At 56.6% G+C, this 21,345-nt stretch overlaps 1 protein-coding gene across 2 annotated transcripts in view; it reads left to right on the forward strand.

Annotated features, from left to right (window-relative positions):
- NEK6 (NIMA related kinase 6) overlaps positions 1 to 21,345 on the forward strand; it is an 85,605-nt gene that overhangs the window by 56,247 nt on the left and 8,013 nt on the right. For both annotated transcript variants that reach the window (XM_029203705.1, XM_029203704.1), the window contains exons 5-8: positions 1,419 to 1,529; positions 5,943 to 6,051; positions 7,099 to 7,206; positions 17,861 to 17,955. In XM_029203705.1, coding sequence (XP_029059538.1) covers positions 1,419 to 1,529; positions 5,943 to 6,051; positions 7,099 to 7,206; positions 17,861 to 17,955 — 423 coding nt within the window. The remainder of the gene's footprint in view (positions 1 to 1,418; positions 1,530 to 5,942; positions 6,052 to 7,098; positions 7,207 to 17,860; positions 17,956 to 21,345) is intronic.

A 21,345-nucleotide genomic window follows, 5' to 3' on the forward strand; every position in this document is an offset into this window, starting at 1 on the left:
ATGGTTATAACCTCTGCCCCAAGGCCAGCCCCTTTCCAGAACTTGACCCACCTCCCCAGCCTGCCCGTGGAAGTCAACAGGATGTTCCAGGGCACGAGGTGTTTCCTACAAAACAGAGGGAAACACGGTTCTCGGAGGGGCCACTGGGCAACATCGTTCATACCGTTCATGCCAGGACCATTGAGAAGCTGCCAGGCATGGGGCAGGAAGGCGAGCCCTGTAGGAGCCTCCAGGGCTGGCTTAGGGAGAGAACAAGAGGCGGATGTGTGGCTGGGTGATGTCTGCCGACGTTCCCCTCATTTCAGAATCCAAGACTGGGTGCAGGGCGGCATGCAGCATAGATGCACGTCCCTTGCCCAGCAACCTTCTGGGCCTTTGGGAAAATGTGCTTTCAAGTGGCCTCTGGAGGGGAGCCCCTGTGGGCAGGCGACCATACTGTGGCAGAATATTTGCGTCCCCTGTGCCTTCCCCAGATCCTGGAATCATTTTGGTGTAAACAGTTTCGGTTATAAGCAGTTGCCAGGGTCTCCTGTTAGCCAGCCAGGGGCTGACTTCCAGTCAGTGGGGTGCTGTCCTGTCTGGAGAACACACGGGCGATGGTGATCGGGCCAGAGGCAGGGCTCTGGCACTGAGCACTGCACTCAGGGCAGCTCTCACACCAGGAATGATTTTTTTCCCCAAGATTTCACAAAGAGTGGGTCAGGGGCTTCCCTGGTGGCACAGTGGTTGAGAGTCTGCCTGCTAATGCAGGGGACACGGGTTCGAGCCCTGGTCTGGGAAGATCCCGCATGCCGCGGAGCAACTAGGCCCGTGAGACACAACTACTGAGCCTGCGCGTCTGGAGCCTGTGCTCCGCAACAAGAGAGGCCGCGATAGTGAGAGGCCCGCACACCACGATGAAGAGTGGCCCCCGCTTGCCACAACTAGAGAGAAAGCCCTTGCACAGAAACGAAGACCCAGCACAGCCAAAAATAAATAAATAAATTAATTAATTAAAAAAAAAAAAGTGGGTCAGAAATTGAGGAAGTGGGAAGGAAGAAGGAAGGAGACGGACACTTCTAAGTGCTCTGCGGAGTGCAGCGACGGAGCAGTGGGGGTCTGGCCCCGCCCTAGAGGGGCCTGGGTGGTGAAGAGGGGGGTCATTTCCACAGTGTCTAGTGAGTCTTAGCTTTGTGCAGTCACCATGTCAGACATTTCAAGGGTATCAGCCCCTGTAATCTTCACAACTTCTCTCCAAAACATTATGTCCATTCTGCAGAGGAGGAAACTGAGGCTCGGGGATGCAAAATGGCTTTCCCAGTGTCACCCAGGTCTGCCTGACTCCCAAGCGCAGGGCTTTCCCCCCAGATACCGCACCTCTCCAGCTGTACCGCCTCTCTCAGGGGCTCCCTACTCCCTCTTTTTCTCTCTTCGGACAGCAACTGAACCATCCAAACATCATCAAGTATTTGGACTCGTTCATTGAGGACAGCGAGCTGAACATTGTGCTGGAGCTGGCAGACGCGGGCGACCTCTCACAGATGATCAAGGTGAGGGCGCCCGGTGGGGGCCGGGTCGGGGGCCCCTCCTCCGACCGGGTTCCTCACTGCCCTGGCCTCAGGCAGAGGTGGCCGCTGCGGGACGCTCAGCCCCCCTTGCCGTTGCTCACAGGCCTCAGCTGTGGCCCCTCTCGGGTCCCACCCGCACTTGCTGGGAGAAGGCCAGCTATGGGCAGTGGCTCGTGGGCCACTTCTGCCTTGCAGAAGGATGGGGACAGAGCCCCATGGAGGTCGGACCCCAGCTCATGGAATCTGGGAAAGTGTCTGTTGGGGCCAACTGGCTCATTTTATAGAAGGGAGAACTGAGCCCAGAGAGGCTGAAAGACTTGCCTGAGGATCCTACACGTGGGGACAGACCGGTACCTCTGGTCCAGGTCTCTACTTCCTGGCCTAGGGCCCTCCAGTGGACATCATCCCCCAGGTGACCTTCCTGAGGCCCCTCCAGCCCTGGAGAGGCATCTTCCTTCCCATATAATGGCTGAGGCTGGGGGTCTCGGAGAGGTTGGGCAACTTGCCAAGTCCCACAAGCAGTCCCCAAACTGCCCCGCCCCCCCTTGCCCCACCTCCTTGGGCCCAGGACCAGGTCCGCCTGAGTCTGCACTCGGGGACCATCACGACTCCACTGATGGGCACCTACTGTGGACCACAGCCCTGCTGAGCACATGCATCACTCACCAAGTCCACATCGTCCTTAGATAGCGAAGCTCAGAGAGGTTTAGTAACCTGCTTGAGGCAGCACAGCCTCTAAATGGGACCCCCGGGCCTGGGCTCTCAGCTTCACTCATTGCTCCTTCCTCAAGGTTCTCACTCCCCTGCTGGCTAGACCCTCATCCACAGAGCGCTGTTGTGGGGTTGCATCGCCTCCCTCCCAGGAGCCCAGTCTGTCCGTGAGCCAGGCTGGGCCACGCTCAAGCCCACACCCTGCTCTCAGCCACACTTGCAAATGGGGCCAGACATGGATCCTCTGCCTTTCCCACCAGGCACTGGGGATTGAGCAGTTAATTGCCCGGCGCCTGCTCTTCTGAAATTTGGCTCTTAGGAATACAGGCGTCTCTGGGAAGCGGCATTACTTGAGCTGTTATCACCTGTTTTTATATTTTCGTTGACATATTAATGCATTTGCAGGGATGTTAATCTCCACACAGATCCCTGGTGGAAACAGATGTGCTATATCACGTCTTACTTCTTCCTCTCCCCCCCCCCCCCCCGCCCCACTTTGTTTCTCCTTCCCATGCCATTCTCTCACAGAACACGCATGCATCCAGCATCCACCGTGTGCCCACCCCCATGCTGAGACCTAGGGATGCTGCTGGCGGGGCAGTGCCCTCAGGGAGCTCACCTTCTAATGGGAGGGCAGGGCTGTGAACGAGCAGTCATGAGCTGCCATGAACAAGCCAAGTTCAGGGTCTGTGGGAGTCAGGGAAGGCTTCCTGGAGGAGGTGACACATGAGCAGAGACCCATGAGGGGATACCCGCAGCCCAGAGGCAGAACAGCTTGTGCCAGAGCCCAGAGGGATGGAAACCCAGGGGTCCACAAAGTACTTTGGTCCAGGAGAGCACTGGGCAAGGGGAGGGGTGGAGAGCGTGAGGCGGAGGGTGGTCAGACCAACCAGGGCCTCATGTGCAGGCTTAGGATTTGGAACCTTGCCCCGAGGTCAGCAAGAAGCTTCCTGAGACTCGTGGTGCAGAGTAAACATGATCAGCTTTGTGTCCTGGAAGAAGGACTGGATGCCCAGTGGAGGGAGGGGCGGTGCTGGGGGGAGAACAGCGGGAGGAAAGACCCTGGAATATGGCCTGTGGTGAGGGTGCTGCACCCTGTCAGCCCCAGTGGACCCCAGACCCCCTCACAGCCTCTCAGTCCATGGAGTGGGGCTGGAGTCAGACAGTGGGGTAGGGAGTGCTGGGCAAATTACAAATCCCTCCCCTCCCTGAACCTCAGTTTCCACCCCTGTCCCAGGGGCCTCACAGGGGACGGCCGTGTGGGAGCTGCAGACCCGGATGCAAGCTTCTTCCAGCCAGGAGAGACAGGAGGGAGGCCCGTGGGTGTCCAGCACCCTTTGTGCCTGGCCTGGGGTGGGGTGCCTTCCCTTCACCATGTGCCCCTTCCCAGGCTTCCCTGGGGCCAACCCTAGCTCAGGGTTCAAGTCGGTCACTCACCCCCTGGGTTTCTGGGGGAGTGGCCGGGCGCCTCAGGCCCTCCTGTCCCGGGAGTCCTTCTCCTCACCTGGCCTGGCACCTCCCCTCCCTCGGTCACGGGGCCCCTCACCCTGCCCTGCCCCTCCCTGAGCCTGTTCCCCCTGCTGTGGCCCTTCACCTGCAGAGCCTGGCTGGGTGCTGTCCCCAGCAGGTGGGACAGGCAGGGCAGGGCAGTAGAAAGACCCTGGGCCCAGAGTCAGATACACCTGCTGGATGACCTTGGACCGGTCCCTGTGCCTCAGTTTCCCTGTCTGTAATGCACCCAGCACAGTGCCTGGGGCCTGATAGCAGCTCGGTTTCTCTGGCCTTTCCCACTCTCTAGCCACCTCTGGATTTTGAGGGGAACAGGGACCTTGCCAGGGCTCAGTCTGGGGCCATACCAAGGTCTGGCCTGGGAGGCCACTGGCCAGCAGACCCTGAGTCCCTAGGGCCCCCAGCCTCAGGGGCCAAGCAACACCACCAGGGCCATGGTGCCGGCATTATTTACGGTGGATGGTGAAGCCGGGAGCTGCTGCCACCCCAGAACCCACCAGAGACTCTGCGCCTTCCTGCTAAATGTCACACACACCAATAGGACGTGACATTTAGAAAGTCACGGCTCACAGCCGTGCACATCCCCACTTAAATGCTCTAATGAGGATAAGCTAACATCATGGCATAAATAACACCCCCGCCCGGCCCACCGCGGAGGTCTGGGGTGGCCCGGGAAGGATAGGGGTCCTGTGCTGGGGGGTCCGTGCCAGGAGCCTGGGGCAGATCACACATGAGGCCTCCTCCGAGAATGGAGCCTCTTGGGGCTGTAGTGCCAGGCCAGGGGCTTTCCGCTGTGACTGTCCCAATGTTGGAGGTGCCCACATCCAATCCCAGCTCTGCCGCCCCTGCTGGGTGACCCTTGGCAAGTTCCTGAACCTCTCTGATCTTGATCCTTCATCAGGTGGTTACTGGTATCCTTAGAAGTGTGTTAAGAACTTGGGTTTCCTGAGTGGAAGGCCTGGGGTTGAGCTGTTGTGACTCTGCCCCTTACTAGCTCCCATGTGGCCCTCAGTTTCCTCATCTGTGAGATGGGTGCAATCATCCCTGTGTGGGGCCCAGCACAGACACTGCATGTGACATGTGCCTAGCAGAGGTTAGCTCGGGTCCCACCTTCTACCCCATGCCCCATCCCAGGCTGGGAGTGTGTCCTGGGTCCCCATCTTCCCTGTGCCAGCTCGGCTGCCCTGACAAAGGGGCCAAGGCTTCTCCCCTGGCTGCTTTGGAAAAAGATGGTTGCTCTGAAGGGAACAAAAACCTGGTTCCAAGGTACCGGTGTGTGAGTTGTGCCCCCCGACCCCACACAGGCCTGGCTCACAGGAGATCCCCCAGAGGGATGCTGATCTGAACAGTGGATGAGGGCATGTTCCCAGTTTACTTCTTCCAGGACCTTTGGTTACTTACAGCTCCCTCAGTGCAGCCCGGGTGGCTTTTGGTTTTTTGGTTTGTTTTTTTTCTGGAGCATTATGTATGATTTTCCAGGCAACAAAGTAGGTTTTGCCTGTCGAAACTGAGGGGGTCCACTTGAGAATGTCAAGCCCACTTCCTTGAGGTTCTTGCCATGCTTGTTGATGGTTATGTGTGCTGGAGTTTGCTGGCTCCAAGGAGGGGAGCTGTGATTTAACCACCAAGCATGTCTTGGGTGCCCCCATCCTGGGCTAGACCAGGGCCAGGGCAGAGAGTCCACACCAGTCACTCCTGCAAGGAACTCCCTGTCGGGCAGTGGGAGGAGATGGATGCGTGTCCAGGAGATTCCAGGGAAAGGGTGATTGAGAGTAGCCTTCAAAATGTGGTCCGGGGGGACTTCCCTGGTGGTCCAGTGGGTAAGACTCCGCGCTCCCAATGCAGGGGGCTCAGGTTCAATCCTTGGTCAGGAAACTAGATCCCACATGCATGCCGCAACGAAGATTCTGCGTGCCACAACTAAGACCCGGCACAGCCTAAATAAATAAATATTTTTTTAAAAAAAAGAAAAAAATGTGGTCCAGGCATTCCTTCAGCAAAGCCGTCCAGGACATCCGCTTTGGGTAAGGTCTGCCCTGCCCTTAGGGAGCCCAATGCTGGTGCTGGCGGCGGACAAATGACCGCTGGGGATAGGACGGGGCCAGTACCCTGCAGCTGCCCTTCCTCTCGGCCCATCACCCAGGCCTGCCCATGTGTCTGTCTCCCCCACTGCAGTATTTCAAGAAGCAGAAGCGGCTCATTCCTGAGAGGACCGTGTGGAAGTACTTCGTACAGCTGTGCAGCGCCGTGGAACACATGCACTCCCGCCGGGTGATGCACCGAGGTACGTGCTGGCCCGCTGGGGCCTCGGGGCCCAGAGCCAGCAGGGAGGCTGGACCCCAGGACGCAGCTTTCCCCTCGGCTCCGGGCTTCTTAAGGGACAGCCATGTGGAAGTTGGACCACTTTGTATTCCCCATCCCGTGGGTGTCCAGCATCTCGCTTGTCCTCATGGGGTCAAAGAATGGGCGTGTGAGGCCCCAGGCTTGAATGTACACCCGTGCCTTGTGGCTCTTGCCCCTGTCAGGGGCCCCCCATGGTGGGAGCACGAAATACCATGTAGTTACATGGACCCCAAGGACAGGGACCATGCTCGGCACATACTCTCCAGCCCCCAACACCAGCCTGGAGCCAGCACAGAGGGGGCTGCAGCAAGGGTTGGGTGGAGAAACTGGGAGGGAGGTGACTGGTTCATGGCCCGTTCCAGTATTGCCACCAGCTCTGCCTGGGAGGGCAAGGAAAGCATCCTGGAAAGGGGAACTTTAATATGGGCTTTGAAGTCTTAGTAGGAGTTGGCTGGGCAGAGGAGGTAAGTGTTTCTGAAAGTTGACATCATCCTGAACTGTGAGGAAGGAGCCTGCTGGAAGGAGTCATGTAGATGACTTCACTGATTCCTCCATACATTCATTCCACCTGCATTTATCAGTGTCTGCCGTGTGTGAGGCATTGCCCTAGTCACTGGGGAACAGCACAGGTTACCTCCCTGAGCGCCTCCTTCATCTGTTACACAAATTTTCTCAGAGTGCCTGCTCTAGCTGTAAAAGAGGAAACGAGCGCAAAAATCCCTGCCCTCCTAGACCTCACAGCAGCCCTGTGACGTAGTGAAGTTAGACCCATTTCACAGATGAGGAAACTGAGGCTACGTTTCTCAAGGTCCACAGCTGGGCAGAGGCAGGGCTGGGGCCTCGCCCTGAGGGAGCAGGACTGGCGGCTAAGCCCCCGTCACCTGAAGGGCCCTCCCCTCCACCCACCCCCAGGCCGCCTCCTCCGTCCTGCCCCTCCCCAGCCATCTCCACCTCTGATCCCACACCAACCCCTGTCCTTCCCCTGCAGACATCAAGCCTGCCAACGTGTTCATTACAGCCACAGGCATCGTGAAGCTTGGTGACCTCGGCCTGGGCCGCTTCTTCAGCTCCGAGACCACTGCGGCCCACTCCCTAGGTAAGGGGCCTGTCCACGCCCAACCCCCTGCAGGGTCCTGGATGACATGGGAAGATGCGGACCCTGTCCCCATGGTGCCTTTGGTTGGTTAGCGCAGCAAAATGCCTTGTTGTACCCCAGACATTCTTCTTCAGAACAGTGACCAGAGGGGAGTAAACCAAGGCCCCGAGGAGCCCAGGATGGGGCTCCCCTGCATCCTCCCGCGCTCACGCTCTAGGGGGTGGGGAGACGTGGCTCTGCGGTCGCATTGGCAGCCACTCCGTCTTTCTCGTTGCTGCGTGGCATCCCATCATGTGTGAGTGTGTGCGTCTGGTTGTTTTGAAACCCTCGTCCCCATCTGACCCCAGAGGACCCCTGGCCCGGCCTCCTTAGCAGCTGGTGCGTCGTGGTTCTTGTGTTAGGTCAGAATGAAAGGATGTTCAAGGACCTGCCAACCCGTGAGTTCTCAACACTTCATTCACCTACGCGGGCTGTTCCTCCTGCTGGGGGACGTTTGAGCTGTTCCCGTTTTGGGCTTTTAAATAGACAGTTTCAAAGCTGTGGGGGCCAAGTGCTCACCCGGTAGAGGTGACTTTCTAGCTGAGCTGTGGGGAGTGAATAGGAGCTGGTGGGGCATGGGGGAAGGGATGAGGTGATCAGGGTCGAGGGACCTTGGGTGGCAAGGAAGGTGGGCGGGGCCTTGAATGCTAAGCTCAGTGGGTAGGCACCACCCCAGGAGTGCCAGAGCGCTGAGGGCTGGACGCCAGTGGAGACTTGGAGGTCACATGTGTGTTTTGGGTCACATTAAGCACTGCCCAGCTTCGGAATCCGGATACGTGAGTGAATGCAAAACTTGGACCCGTGGAGAATTTTACGTTTAATTAGAATGACATTTAATTAGAAACCAGCAGAGTCCCCAGTGGAACACAGAAGTAGGGTACCCTATGTGCTATGACCAGGGCCATAGGGGAACGTTTCATGATGGGGAGGGGTGTAGGGGCACCTCCCCTTTCCCTGAGCAATTCCTGGCTCTTTGGGGTGGCGTTTGAGGGGACGGTGCCTGAGGCTCACCTCCCCATGCGCTGCCGCGTCCACAGGCCTGGCCCCTTGAAAACCACTCTGTTCTGCCCTCATCTGCCCCGCACTCCACGGCCCAGCCAGTACATCTCGTGTCTCCCTGTCCCCGAGAGCCTGCGGCATGCCGGGAGACACACAGCGTCTTCTGGTGACGGCGGAGGTGCTTTCTGGAAGACACACTTTCCTGGTGGAAACTGTCACTGTTCATACAGGTCCTGTAGCACACAATCTGGAGAAACATGCTAACTTAGAGATCAGCAGCTCCCAGCTGGGAACGTGTGTGTGTGTGTGTGTGTGTGTGTGTGTGTGTGTGTGTGTGTGCGCGTGTGCGCGTCGTTTTGGAACCCTCGTCCCCACCTGACCCCGGAGGACCCCTGGCCCGGCCTCCTTAGCAGCTGGCGTGTCATGGCTCTTCCGTTAGGTCAGAATAAAAGGATGTTCAAGGACCCGCCAACCCGTGAGTTCGTGACACTTCATTCATGCCTCAAATAGATGTGAGGGTCTGTGGGATCCTTCCTTTGTGCTGACGAGGAATCTAAAACCCAAGGAACTTGAGTGATTCTTCTGAGTCGTGTGGCAGCAGAGCCAGGACCCAAATGCAGGCCTCCCGGTGCAGGGCCCATGCTTCTTCCAGGGGACCAGGCTCAGGGGTCCGGGAAGGATCTCCCTCGGGAACTCAGCCACCACCCCCCCCCCTTCCTGGGAGGAAACTGTCTTTCCCGCTCCCCTCAGACCCTTCTCTTTGGGAAAATCAGTGTGTCTTGTCAGTTTGGGACCGTTTACCCCTCTGGTTTAAGAGCTTCAAAAAGGCCAGAAATTCAAGGGGAACCGTCAAAGAGCAGAGTTAAAGCCACTGTCTCCCGTCCCCTGTCAGTCAGGCCCCAGCCCTCCCCCGTCCCGCTGGGGAAGAGACTGCGGCACTCGTCAGAGCTGGTTAGGATCACATCATTAGGAACGGGCAGGAATTCGGGCTCGTCCGACGGTGTGAGTTTATTGACTTGGACTGGTGCACTTATTATATTAATGAGAAGGAATTGGAACTTGGGAAAAGGCCGCCCGGGAAAGCCTGGCTCTTCCCGAGGCCTCTGAGTGGCTGACAGGCTGCGTGGTGGGTGGAAGGAGCCCTCCTGGGGCCGTTTGCCCACCGAGCTGAGAAGCATGGGCTCGGCATGGCCCTGCTGCCAGAACCGAGAACCGAGGACCAGGCCCCATGACGGCATCAGTGCAGAGCCAAAGCCCAGGGCCTGAGGTCTCCAAGACACAGGAGAAAGAGCCCCTTTCCATAGTGAGGCTCTGCACACAGCTAAGTCTTGTGCACACGTTTGGTGATGCAGGAGATTGAACTAACTGCAGTTGCGTCGTGACGCGGGAAGGACTTGGGGGGCGGAGGCTCCTCCAGACCCTGTGCGTGGGTAGGAATTATGCATCCATTGCATCTGTGCGCACCTACTATGTGGGGATGCCCTGGTGGCAGCCATGTTGCCCCGGCAGCCACCTTGTCTCCGGAGGCTGCTGACCCACGTCAGGGCTTATGCACATCCCATCTCCTCCTGCCTCCTCCTCCCCCAGCCCCCTCCCCGCCTCTGTATTTGCTAACACGAGGCTGGCATGAAAGGGCATTAGTCATGCCATGGCCGGGCTGACAGGTGCGGTACCCAGGGGTGGCAGAGCGGCTGCTTCGGTGTCAGGAATAGGAGCCGTAATTAGAGCGCAGAACAGAATGAGCGTCAGACGAATTACCAGGCAGTAGACCATATTTGTCAGGAAGGATTGCATACATAAAAATTAAGTGACAGTACACGCCGGCATAATGAAAGAAAAATGAAAGATTTGCCTACACACAGCTCACAAGCTACAAGCAAGAGTCTCGCTCCAAGCATTGGCAGCAGCTGCAAGACAAATTGTGGGGCTGGGAGAGCAAGGCCCTTCCCACTCCGCAGACGAGACAGGGCAGCCTCGGGCTGGGATCAGGGGTGGGAGGTAAGGCAGGCTCACACCCAGGCCGGTGCAGGGCGCCACACTGCCTCTCGGGGGGATGGGGGAACAGGTCTGGTTGGGGGCAACCCCTGTCAGGTACCTGCGGTCAGGGCATGCTGGCTTTCCCAGGCCGCTGAGCCCCGGCCTGGCCGTGGGGCATAAATCCCTCCTTCTCACGTCCCCGAGCCGAACGCCCTGGCCCTGGGCTGGGCCTGAGACGTGAGGTTATGGGGACATGAGAGGATGCAGCCTTCCCTGCTCTCAGGGGGCCCCCAGACTGGTGGGGAGACCGACAGTCCCAGGGTGGTGTTGGGTGAGGGCAGGCGGAACCGTCTCCTGCGGGCCCACTGTGTGCAGGCACAGTGCTGGGCTCCGTGACTCGGCTGTGCATGAGGAGCCCGGGGTCCACTGGGGACCTGGAGCTGCCTCACCCCATCCCAGGGCTGCTCTTTACTTCCGTTTTCTGTAGTCACTGAACTTGCCAAGGAGGTGGGTTAACAAAGAAGACAAGGCTTAAAGGATGTTTGAAAAACATGTTGCTTCTTAAAACGTTATCCCCATAAGGCTTATACCTTCATTTGACAGATGACGGAACTGAGGCTCAGAGAGGTGCTACCACATCCCTGTGGTCCCTGGGCAGGCAGGGACTGGAGCCCTTGGGGGGTCAGCAGCTCTCCACGGCACCAGCCGGGAAGTGGGCTTGGGACCCAGTGAGCTCTCTGGCTGGGGAACACTGACAGCGCCCTGCGGGGAAGCCCACCCAGCCTCATAGCTGTGGGCCGTGTGGGACCTGGGGCTTGTCCTGGGCCACAGGGAAGGAGGATTGAGCCTCTCCTGTCACGACAGCGCCCCTGTGAGTGTGCCCACGGCCAGGAGCCCCGGGGGCCCCATCAGTGTGGGCTCAGAGCGTCATGCAGATGTGCCCCTGGAGACCTCCTGCTTCGTCCTGGCAGCCCAGAACACCTGGGAACAACTGGCCCAGAAAACCTGCTTCGGCAGGTGGAGCCCAGGTTCTTAGCGCTGACACCTGGCGGGGGGTAGCTCACCTGTGGCTGGTGAGTGGCTCCTGGCTTGTCGGCCGCATCCCTGGCATTTTCAGGGACACAAACCGTTAGAACGAGATGAGCTGGTGGCAGGGAGGGAAGGGAAGGTCTCAAGGGGACGGCCAATGAGGAATCGACCCGGGCCTAGGATGCAAACCCCAGCTTGTTCATTCACTCACTCAGAGGTTTGGGCCACTCACCCGGGAGGCCCCTGCCCGCTGGAGCTTACAGCCTGTGGGGGAGGCACTGTTCTAATAACCATGTCCCAGGTGGTGTCTTGTTTAGTGCTCCAGCCGCCCTGGGGGTGGGAATCATCACAGCCGGTTACCAGGGGAGGAATTCCAGGTGCAGTGAGGCGAGCACCTTTGTGATGCCAGGTAAGTGGTGCTCCAGCCAGAGCCACGTGGTGGGCAAGGCATGGCCACACCAGGGTTTCCGCCCGAGGCTCCCTGAGCCACCTTGGATGAGCCCCTGATACCTGGAAAACACAGGGTCCTGCGTAGAATCGTGCTACCTGACTCATCTCTGTTAGAGATGTTCCATGTGGGAACTAAAAATAGGCAGATATAACAGTCTGGAATCAAGTCAACGCTGATAAAAGTGCAGTGTTTTCTCAACATCGCTGCTTCTCCAGAGGGCCCAGTGTAGCCTGGCATGGGGTCAGCTGGTAATTAATTTAAGGAGAACTTGATGACAAGTGGCGGCACAGGTGAGCCTGTAGGGGTGTGGGTGTGCGTGTGCGTGTATGTGTGTGTGTTGCTGCCCAGAGATCCAGCGTTGGGGGGAGTGGGGAGAGTTTGGAGTCTGGAGTCGAATGCCAGGCTGAGGACCCGGCTTTTCTCTCTTGAGGGATGAGCCAGTCGGCCTTAGGGGCAGGGACATGGCCCCTGCCTTGGGGTGTAGGACGTGTGGGAAGGGGCAGGACAGCGGGAGGCTAAGCCACCAGTCGTCCAGGTGAGGCGGAGCTGCTCGGGCAGCGGCCAGAGGGCCAGATGGGAGGGGAGCCCCCTCAAGATGTGAGGCCTGATTGATGTTGGGGGCAGCGGGGAGGGAGTTTCATAGGCCGGGGTCTCGTGCAGCACAGAGGAGGAATCTGGTCCTCACCTGCTCCTTTGTTCTGCCCCCTTGGCCACCCCCAGCCCTCCTTTCCTCAGTCCACTCCCCTCACCGCCCCCAGCTCCACCCCCCGGGGTCTGTGGTAGCAGCAGAGCCTTCCCAGAGCCCTTCTGCCTGCATGTCTGTGTGCCAGGAGGTTGAACTATCCCCATTTTCCAGAGAGGGAGACCGAGGCTCTGAAGTGTGGCAGAGAGGACCCCGAGGACCATGAGTTCGCCCCGTGTTCCACCGATGGGGAGACGAGGCTGAGACAGCCGTTCAGTTCTCTGCCCACCCGTGGTTGCAGTGGGTTCAGACCTGGCTAGGGTGCAGCTCCTTTGCCGTCAGGATGGTGCCCAGGCCTCCCGGCCCGCCCAGCGGATGCATGTCAGCACCCACACCCCGTTTCCCAGCCATTTTCAAAACCACATTCGGGGAAGAAGTGCAGCCCACAGATGCAGCCTCCCCTTCATGTGAAATCTTTGCCTTTTTCGTATCTAATGAACATGTTTCAAACACCGTGAGCATTTCAAAACACGGCAGAGTTTGTTTTGACAGGAGTGGCGCATCTTGGGAAGCGGGGCCCTTTAATCAGCCTCTGCTTTGAGGTCCCGCGTTCTCCTCTGATATCTGCCCGGTTTGAAATCTGGGAGTTCCAGGTGAAGACGCAGGGAAGGTCAGGGTTTGTTAGGCTCCTCTTTCATATGCAGAGCTCCATTCCCAGAGGGGAGGCTGGGGGCGGGCCTGGGAGCCTGCAGGTCTGACGGGGAGATGCTGGAAGGGGATTTGAGACCCTGGCTGTGTTCGCTCTGCATCTGAGTATCTCCGTGGGTATCTCAGATTTCTGAGTATCTGCGTCTGAGTATCTCCGCTGCTGCTTTGCCGGCTGGAAAGGCCCACAGGGGCACCCCCCACCCCACCCCTAGGGCAGGACAGGGAGCCGGACCTTCAGGGCCACTGTCTGTGGAGGCTCCTCCCTGTGCCAGCTTCTACCTCTCTTCCCCAGAATCACCGCTCCCCCGGGGTTCAGGGTCACATCCTCCAGGGCCCGCTGCAAGCTTGGAACTTCTTTGAAGTCTCTCATTTTTATCTTTAAAACTCACGCAGGTTGTGCATTATCCTTTATAATGTTTGAGCATTTTTTACAGGGGTTTTACAGGCTTATTCCCAGGGAAAGCTGGCAGAACAGGACGAGGCGCTGTGTCCGCCCCCAGCAGCTTTGTGTGCCTCTAGCACAAGTTGAGAACCCCTCTGATGAGGCAGAGCACAGACCAAGGGGGAGCAGCCCCTCCCCTGGGGTCAGGGGACAAGAGAAGCTGCCCAGAGGCAGGAACCTGAGGACCCAGTGGCCGGCCAAACTTCCCTCAGTTAATGCTTCATGAATTCATTTGTTCCACGGATGTTCCTGCGCATCTGAAAGGAGGGCAGGTCTGGGAGGCTTTGCACAGCCCCTCTCAGGTTGTAACACGTATCAGACACTCTGGGAGCTTGTGGGAGATGCAGGTGTCCAAGTCCCAGCACTGGAGGTTCTGGTTCCACAGGCCTGGGGTTGGGCTGGGGGTTCAGGTTTTTGACAACTTCTTCCAGGTGATTTGGCTGCAGCCACTGATCGGTCCAGTCTTTCCTGGCTCCTTCTGGACACTTGCTGGGCCAGGCAACTCACCACCTCCTGATGGACCCACTCCTGGGAGGGCCCAGCACAGCGTCAATGCGCAGTTAACATTGAATACAGATGGGTGGGTGGACGGATGGATGGACAGACAGATGGATGGATGATGGATGGAATGGCGTATGCAGCAGTGGCATCTTTGAACAAAGTACAAATCACATTTGGGCGTTTGCCTTTCCCCCCTTAACACCAGTGGAAACTGGGGTACAAGCAGAAGGAGCAATGAAGAGGTAGAAGGTTGGGGTGGAGAGTGGTGGGAAGGGGTGGTGAAGCCCCCGACCTTTCTCCCCCGGTGCCCCCAGGCTTTTACCCCAAGCAGGGCTGAGGCAGGGATCTGGAGGCCCAGCAGAGGGACAGGGGAACAAACCAAATGTCCAGACCTCACCAAGCAGCTAGCTCTCTGTGGCCAGGGGAGGGGGCAGTTTAACTTGACCTTGAGGAACTCACCAGGAGGCAGAGGCACAGAGGTGAACTGGAGGGCAGGCCGGGGTTGGAGCAGGGGGAACAGCTGCTCAGAGACTTCATTTTTGGATGGGCCTGGCCAAGGCAGCCCTAGACCAAAGCCTGGCCACTCATCTAGAATGAGCAGAGGATAAGACTGAGGGTGGTGAGAGGTGTCAGGGCCAGCCCACACTCCCAGCCTGGCCGGGTCGGGGGCAGGGGTTGGCCAGGGGTCTTAAGGATGTGGTGCAGCCAGACGGTGGGCACTGCTGTCCCTCACTGAGGACAGGGCCTCTGACCTCTGCCCCTCCCCTGCTGTCTCTGCACCCCATCAGCCCCCTGTGGTTGTTCTCTGCAGGAGACTGTTCTCACCTCATAGGCATGTCCCCCCACAGCACCCTGAGTGCTAGAAACACTTATAGTTTGGTCTGAGGTTCCCGCTGTTAAGTGAGAACTGTTTGGATTTCATCCTGTGGTTTGGCTATGACAAGTCATCCATTTCACACTTGCCCGTTCATTTTCATTTTGCTCCCTTGTGGCTGAAATATACAAGGGGTTGCTACTGGAAGTCGCAGTTTGCTTATAGAATCCCACATGGGTTCATGTGTTGACTGACAGCTCTTTCTGCTGAATAGCAATTAGCCCCCTGATTTCAGCCATTAAGTATGCATATAGGATGACACAGTTCGCAGAACATGTATTTAAGTGATGTCTGCTCTCCTGGGATTATTGCCATCAAAGGATGCTTGGTACCCTGATAAAGCACTAATCAGGTAGTCCCTCTTGGGCAGACATCAGTTAAGTAAATAGTGTGTTAGACTACAAGAAAAAAAGTGTTAACCCTGCTACATACTATCTGATAACATGCAGATGGGTTCATCGATTCAGTGAGTATATGCTTAGAAGGTGCCTGCTATGACCCAGTCCTGGGCAGGGCACTGGGACACTTTGGTAACAAGGTCCTGCCGCCAGCGTGCTCATGCCAGGAGCGTGGGTTTCCAACACTGTTCGCAGCCTCTACAAGTCAGGCATGATAGAATTTCTCACCCATCTCCAATGAGATGAGAAAAGCAAGATGATAAAGTTTTCAAACAGCTAAACTTTTTCAATGTGAAGTACTGTCCTTGATCTTGAGATGGAGTCTCTATTTGGGTTGGCCAAAAAGTTCGTTTGGGTTTTCTGTTAAGATCTTATGGAAAAACCCAAACAAACTTTTTGGCCAACCCAAATACTTGTTCCAGTGTTAAACTGAATAGTAGTGACACGAAATGGTAGTTGGGATTTTGTGTTTTATTTAAACACCTTTACTTGGCAAACATAAGTTGCTCTGAAACATCTTTGGCCCATGACAGCCTGAAGTCTGGGCCCCTGGTTTGGGGCACCCGTCACTTTCCTAGTCTAGCTCATCAAAAGGCCTCTTCCCCTCCCAGGGTCCCCTGTGTTCCCACATGTGGTGCTGGACATCCCTCCTTCCTAGGGTCATCAGCCCACATCTCAGGCTCAGCCTCTGCCACACTGGACTCCAGCTCCCTTCACAGACTCTGGCCAAAACAGCAGCAGCCACTGTCACATTCACATGGTGACTCCAGGCCAGTGAAAATGTCCTCTGTGTAGCAACCTTTAAAATCTGGTCCTAAAGCCTCCAGAACAGTCATCCTCCAAATGGACTGATATCAGAATCTCAGGTTACAAATCTGTGGTTACAAATCCAGATTCCTGGGCCCCTCCTCGGCCATGCCAATTCAGCCCCTGTGCTGCAGCTTGCACGCCTCTGGTGATGGGGAGATCACCACCTGTCAGGAAATCCTCCCATCTTTGCCCAGCTCCAGATATTCAAGTGTGACTCCTCTGCTTTTTAATTAAGACATGATATGCATACAGTAAAGCTCTCTCAAGCCCTTTCCTGATCACTTCCCCCAGAAAGTAATTTTTCCTGTTTTTGATAAAAATGGAATCAAATAGTGGGTGCTCTTTTGTGCCTGGCTACTTTCCCTCAACATTGCGTCTGTGCAGTTGATCCATTTTGTGGCGCATACCTGAGATTTGCTCTTGTTCGTTGCTGTTTAGTATTCCATTGTGTGAACAGACCACATTATCAGTTTGTCTCTTCTACTGGTGATTACCATTTGTTTCCAGTTTCCAGCTATTATGAATAAAGCCACTCTGCACGTTCTTGATCCTGTCTCTTGATGGACAGAGCACTCATTTCTCTTGGGCGTGTACCTAGGAGTGGAATTGCTGGGTTATAGTGTAGGCAGTGTTCAGCTGTAGTAGATGCTGCCAAACGGTTTTCCAAAGTGATCGTGCCATTTTATGGCCCCGTCAGCAGTGCATGAGGGTTCCAGTTGCTCCGCACATCACCACCTTGGTTTATCTCAGTCTTTTTAACTTTAACCATTCAGGTGGGTAGGTGGTAGGTAGTACCTCATTGTGCTATTAATTTGCTTTGCCCTGATGAGTAATGAGAAACACAATATCGTTTCCTGTGCTTATTGGCCATTTGGATATTCTCGTTTGTGAAATACCCCTTCAAGTCTTTTGCTAATTTGAGGGAGGGGGACGTTTGTCTTTTGTATATTGATTTATAGAAGTTTTAAAATATATTCTGTATATGAGGCCATTGTTGGGTATATGTTTTGAGACGACTTTCTCCCACTCTGTGGCTTGCCTTTTAACTCTCTGAATGGTTTTTTGGTGAACTGAAGTTCCTAATTTTAATGAAGTCCAGTTAATCAATCTTTTCTTTAATGGTTAGTATCTTTTCTATTCTGGCTAAGAAATCTCAGGCAACCCCAAGTCTGGACATGCTGATTGGTGCTAGTAGCCAAGGGTGGTGGCTAAGAGTTCAGTTTCTGGAGCCTGAAGATCTGTGTTTGAACCTCAGTCCTGCCACTTTATTGAGCCTCGTTTTCCCCATCTGTAAAATGGGCTAACACACACACCGTGGTTGGTTCACATTCACAGTGGTTGTTTTCACTGTTGAGAGCCTTATCTGGACTCTTCTGGGATTCAAACAGTCACCTTAGAGGATATTTTGGTCCGTTGCTTCCCAGACCCTGGCCACTGTGTCCCACTCCCCCCGGGCAGTTGGCAGAAACACCAGTCTTGAGCCACTCAGCCCCCAGGCCGATTGTCAGGTCTGGGTGGGTCCCTACCTCCAGGGGCTTTTAGGGCCCTGCCAGCGTGGGAACTTCCAGTCTGTCCCAGCCCTCTCATTTGACAGAGGAGGGGACAGGAAGAGAGGGCAAGGGGGCTGCCCAGGATCCTGGTGAGGCTGAGGCCAGGCCTCTCCCCAGCCCTCACCCTCCCCACCTCTCCCTCCTGTGCTGCCCCTGCACAGAGGATAAGCACCCATCTTTTTGCTGTGTTTCAGTGGGGACACCATACTACATGTCACCAGAGAGGATCCATGAGAACGGCTACAACTTCAAGTCTGACATCTGGTCTCTGGGCTGTTTGCTGTACGAGGTGAGTGTCTGGCCTGCAGCTCAGTGGCATTTGGTGGGGCGTGCATGGTGGGCACCCAGCTGAGGCAGGCCTGGTACCATCTGGGTCCTGTCCTTCACCCCACTCGGTCCAACGTCTGCCTGATTAGCAGCGTCAGGCTGGAAGAGGTTAGAGGGGCGGTCACTTGCAGGCTAGGTGCCACTCACCCTTGGGATGCTCAGATCTGGGAAGGGAGATGAACTAGAACCAGACGGAGAGTCCAGTGTCTGCTTGCTGATGGAAGGAGCACAGGCAGGGGGATCTGGCTGCCCCGGTTTCCCTGGTAACCAGGGTGGTTCTGTTCACTATTTGGCATTTATCCATGGATCAGGCCCCATGCCTCTGAAATGCTCCCCAATGAGGGGTGGTCACGTTCTTCCAAGCTCAGCAACGTGGGTCTCACTAGAGACCACCACTGTCTCCCCTGGGCTGTGAGATGGAGCCACCAGATGGCCGTTTCCAGATCTGGTGGCCACCCTGGACGGAGGGACAGGAATATTTCTGAGTCTTGGTAGGCTCAGACATGAGACAACATGAACTCGTAAAGCCCCCATCCATTTTGGCCAGCCACCGGGGACCCTGGATAACCGGGGGTCTAGGGAGCACAAGCCACACTTGGCCATGAAGCTGTTGCAGCTGCGGGTGAGAGGCGGGGAAGCCTGAGCCCTCAAGTATCTCCAAGTTGGCGGCCACACCCTCCCACCGCCCTGGCCCACCCCGTGCTGGGCGGGATTCCATTGGTCTCCTCATCTGTAAAATGGGAATAGTAGCTGTCCTGCATTGTCATAGGCCAGATGAATGAAATAACAGTTATGAAAGACTTTGGGACCCCCTAGGGCTGTGAGACACCAAGCATGGTTTGGGTTTAAAGTTGGAACCTTGATTATTTTTCTGCTCTCCCTGGGGTGGACTTGAGCACCCCTGGAATCTGGCTTGGGGCTGATAAGCTGAAGAGTCTCCTAGGGCAGCGATGCACGGGATAATGTTGCGGGACCACTAGGAGTGTCTTGGAGTTGCAGAGACTGACTTCTTTGCTTCCTTGGGAGTATCGACGGCGGGAGCTGGCCTCATGGCCCGTGGGTGTAAACTTCGGGGCTCAGCCGCCCACTGCTGATGGACAGGGGCCGGGGCAGCTATGCGGTCGGGGTCTCTTGGCACTGGGATTCCCCGCTCCCTGCATTACAGACGGAGACCATGAAATCAGAACTCTGATCCCTCTGCAAGGTTTACACTTCACAGCATCTTTCTTTGTAAGCCAGTGGCCTCCTATTAATAGCAGACATTTCATTTTAAAAGAGTGGCCTTGTGGGTAAAGATGAAGCCAATTGGAGATGTGGCCCTTGTGGCGTTTGTACCTGAGCCCCCTTCTTCTGGAGGTCCGTAGTGTGGGCGCTCCACAGAGTCATCTTGAAGGTTTATGGGTGAGTCAGGCCCTGGCAGTCAGAGGTGGGGAGCAGACCGTGCTTTCTGGGACTCACAGGGGCGTCTGTTGTAGGAGGACTTCTTTTAATGAGCACCAAACGGGAGCAGCTGCATCCAGGCGGTGCCCCCAGTGGGGCCGCAGTGGATGAGGGTGCAGAGTGGCTTCTGGCCCCTGGGGATGAGGAGGGCAAAGCTGTGAATCCTTCCCTCGTGGGGAGCACGCAGCTCCCATAGCTGTGGTAGTTTGGGTGGGAGAGAGGCGGGGCCTGGTGTGGCCCAGACCTCGGTCAGAAGGACCAACCCGAGGTCAGAGCTCAGCACCCGCTCACCCCCTGAAGGCCCTGGAGCTCCAGGAGCTTCAGTTGCCCAAGTGTAATGGGAGTCACACCTGCCTCATGAGGTGTGGACGGCACCTGGCTCAGACGGCCCTCCGGCAGTGCGGGGCAGGTCTTTGCAGCGCTCTTACTGCCCACCTCGCTGCCCAAGAGCCCCCTGAGCTGGTGCCGGCGAGCAGCTGGCCACATTTCCCTTTCCGCTTTGGCCAGCGGGGAGCCAAAGTCCAGCGGTTGTCTGTCCCCTCGGAGACTCGGCTTTGTCCTCCTGCCCTCGTGGATACTGTCCCTAGTCCAGGGTTCTTTACTCTTCCATTCTGCGTTCAGGATTTCTGTAAGCCACTTCCTGCCTCTGTGAATCGTGTGAGTCTTCAAACGTAGACAAACAGTAGACGAGGGTGTGACTGGGCCCTGCTCCTGTGCTCAGGGCTCCCGAGCTGGTGGCACCAGCTCCCTAGAGGCAGACTGCAGTCCTGAGTCCCTGCCTTGGGCGCCTAAACACACTTCTAAAGAGGCAGCGTCTGCTAGCGGTGCCCCAGCCTGGAGGTGCCGGTTTATTTCATCACTGAGGCTCGCAGCCAGGGAGGGGCGTGTCAGCAGTAGCAAGTCAATGAAATCAGTCAAGTCCTATGTCCGCGGGGACAGCTGACCTGAACCCAGTGGCCCTGGGCCTCCCACAGAAGAGGGCTGGCGTGGCGGCCCCTCTAAGGGCAAAAGGCGGTGGGGGCCCTTCCCCAGGCTGCCACCCCCGAGCCCTGTGGGAAGACAGAACCAGACGTTTTCCCAGCAGACAGGAAGGGCCGTGGTAATTGGGAGGCAACGACCCCCAGGCACGACCAGAGCCCCCGCTGCACAGCCTGTGATGCGTCCTGAGGGAGCCAGCTGTAGATCTGCGACAGGCTCCCCACCTCACCCGCACACCCAGATCACATCCGAGGATTCTGGGCAGAGCCAGGGGAACACACCTGGGCCAGGGCGGCAGGTGACAGCACAGAGCCAGAGAAAACCTGCCCACAGTGGGGACAGGCCTGCCCTTTCCCACAAGCCCCGGTGAGGGCTGGAAGTCTCAGGAGCCCCCTGGGTTAGGTTCCTACGGCTGCTGTAACAGATTACCGATTGGCTTCATACATCATAAAATTATTCTCTTACGTTCTGGAAGCCAGAAGTCCAAAATCGATTTCAGTAGACTAAAGGCAAGGAAAAGGAAAAGACCACCCACATGCCTTGGCTTGTGGCCTCTTCCTCATATCACTTAAGTCAACACACCTCCTTCTCCTGTACTCAAAAATATCCCTCTGCTCCTTCTTATAAAGATACTGTGATTACACTTAGGGCCCACCTGGATCACCTGGGACACTCCCCCGATCCGGGGATCCTTAATTTCATCACATCTGCCGAATTTATTTTGCCATATAAGGAAACGCATTCGCAGGCTCCAAGGATTAGGACATGAACATCTTTGGGGGCCTTTATTAAGCCCACCACACCCCCTTCCACTTGGGCGTCCAGATGTCCACTGAGGACCTCCCGAGGTCACCTTAATATGCTGATGTTGACCCGTGGCTAGTGAGGAGCCGCCACAAAGCACGATACCTGGCCTGAGCTCCTCAGGGTGGGT

This window comes from Monodon monoceros, unplaced genomic scaffold (genome assembly GCF_005190385.1).
Source record: "Monodon monoceros isolate NGI ecotype Baffin Bay Population unplaced genomic scaffold, NGI_Narwhal_1 Super_Scaffold_5, whole genome shotgun sequence".
In the NCBI taxonomy this organism is placed as follows: domain Eukaryota; kingdom Metazoa; phylum Chordata; class Mammalia; order Artiodactyla; family Monodontidae; genus Monodon; species Monodon monoceros.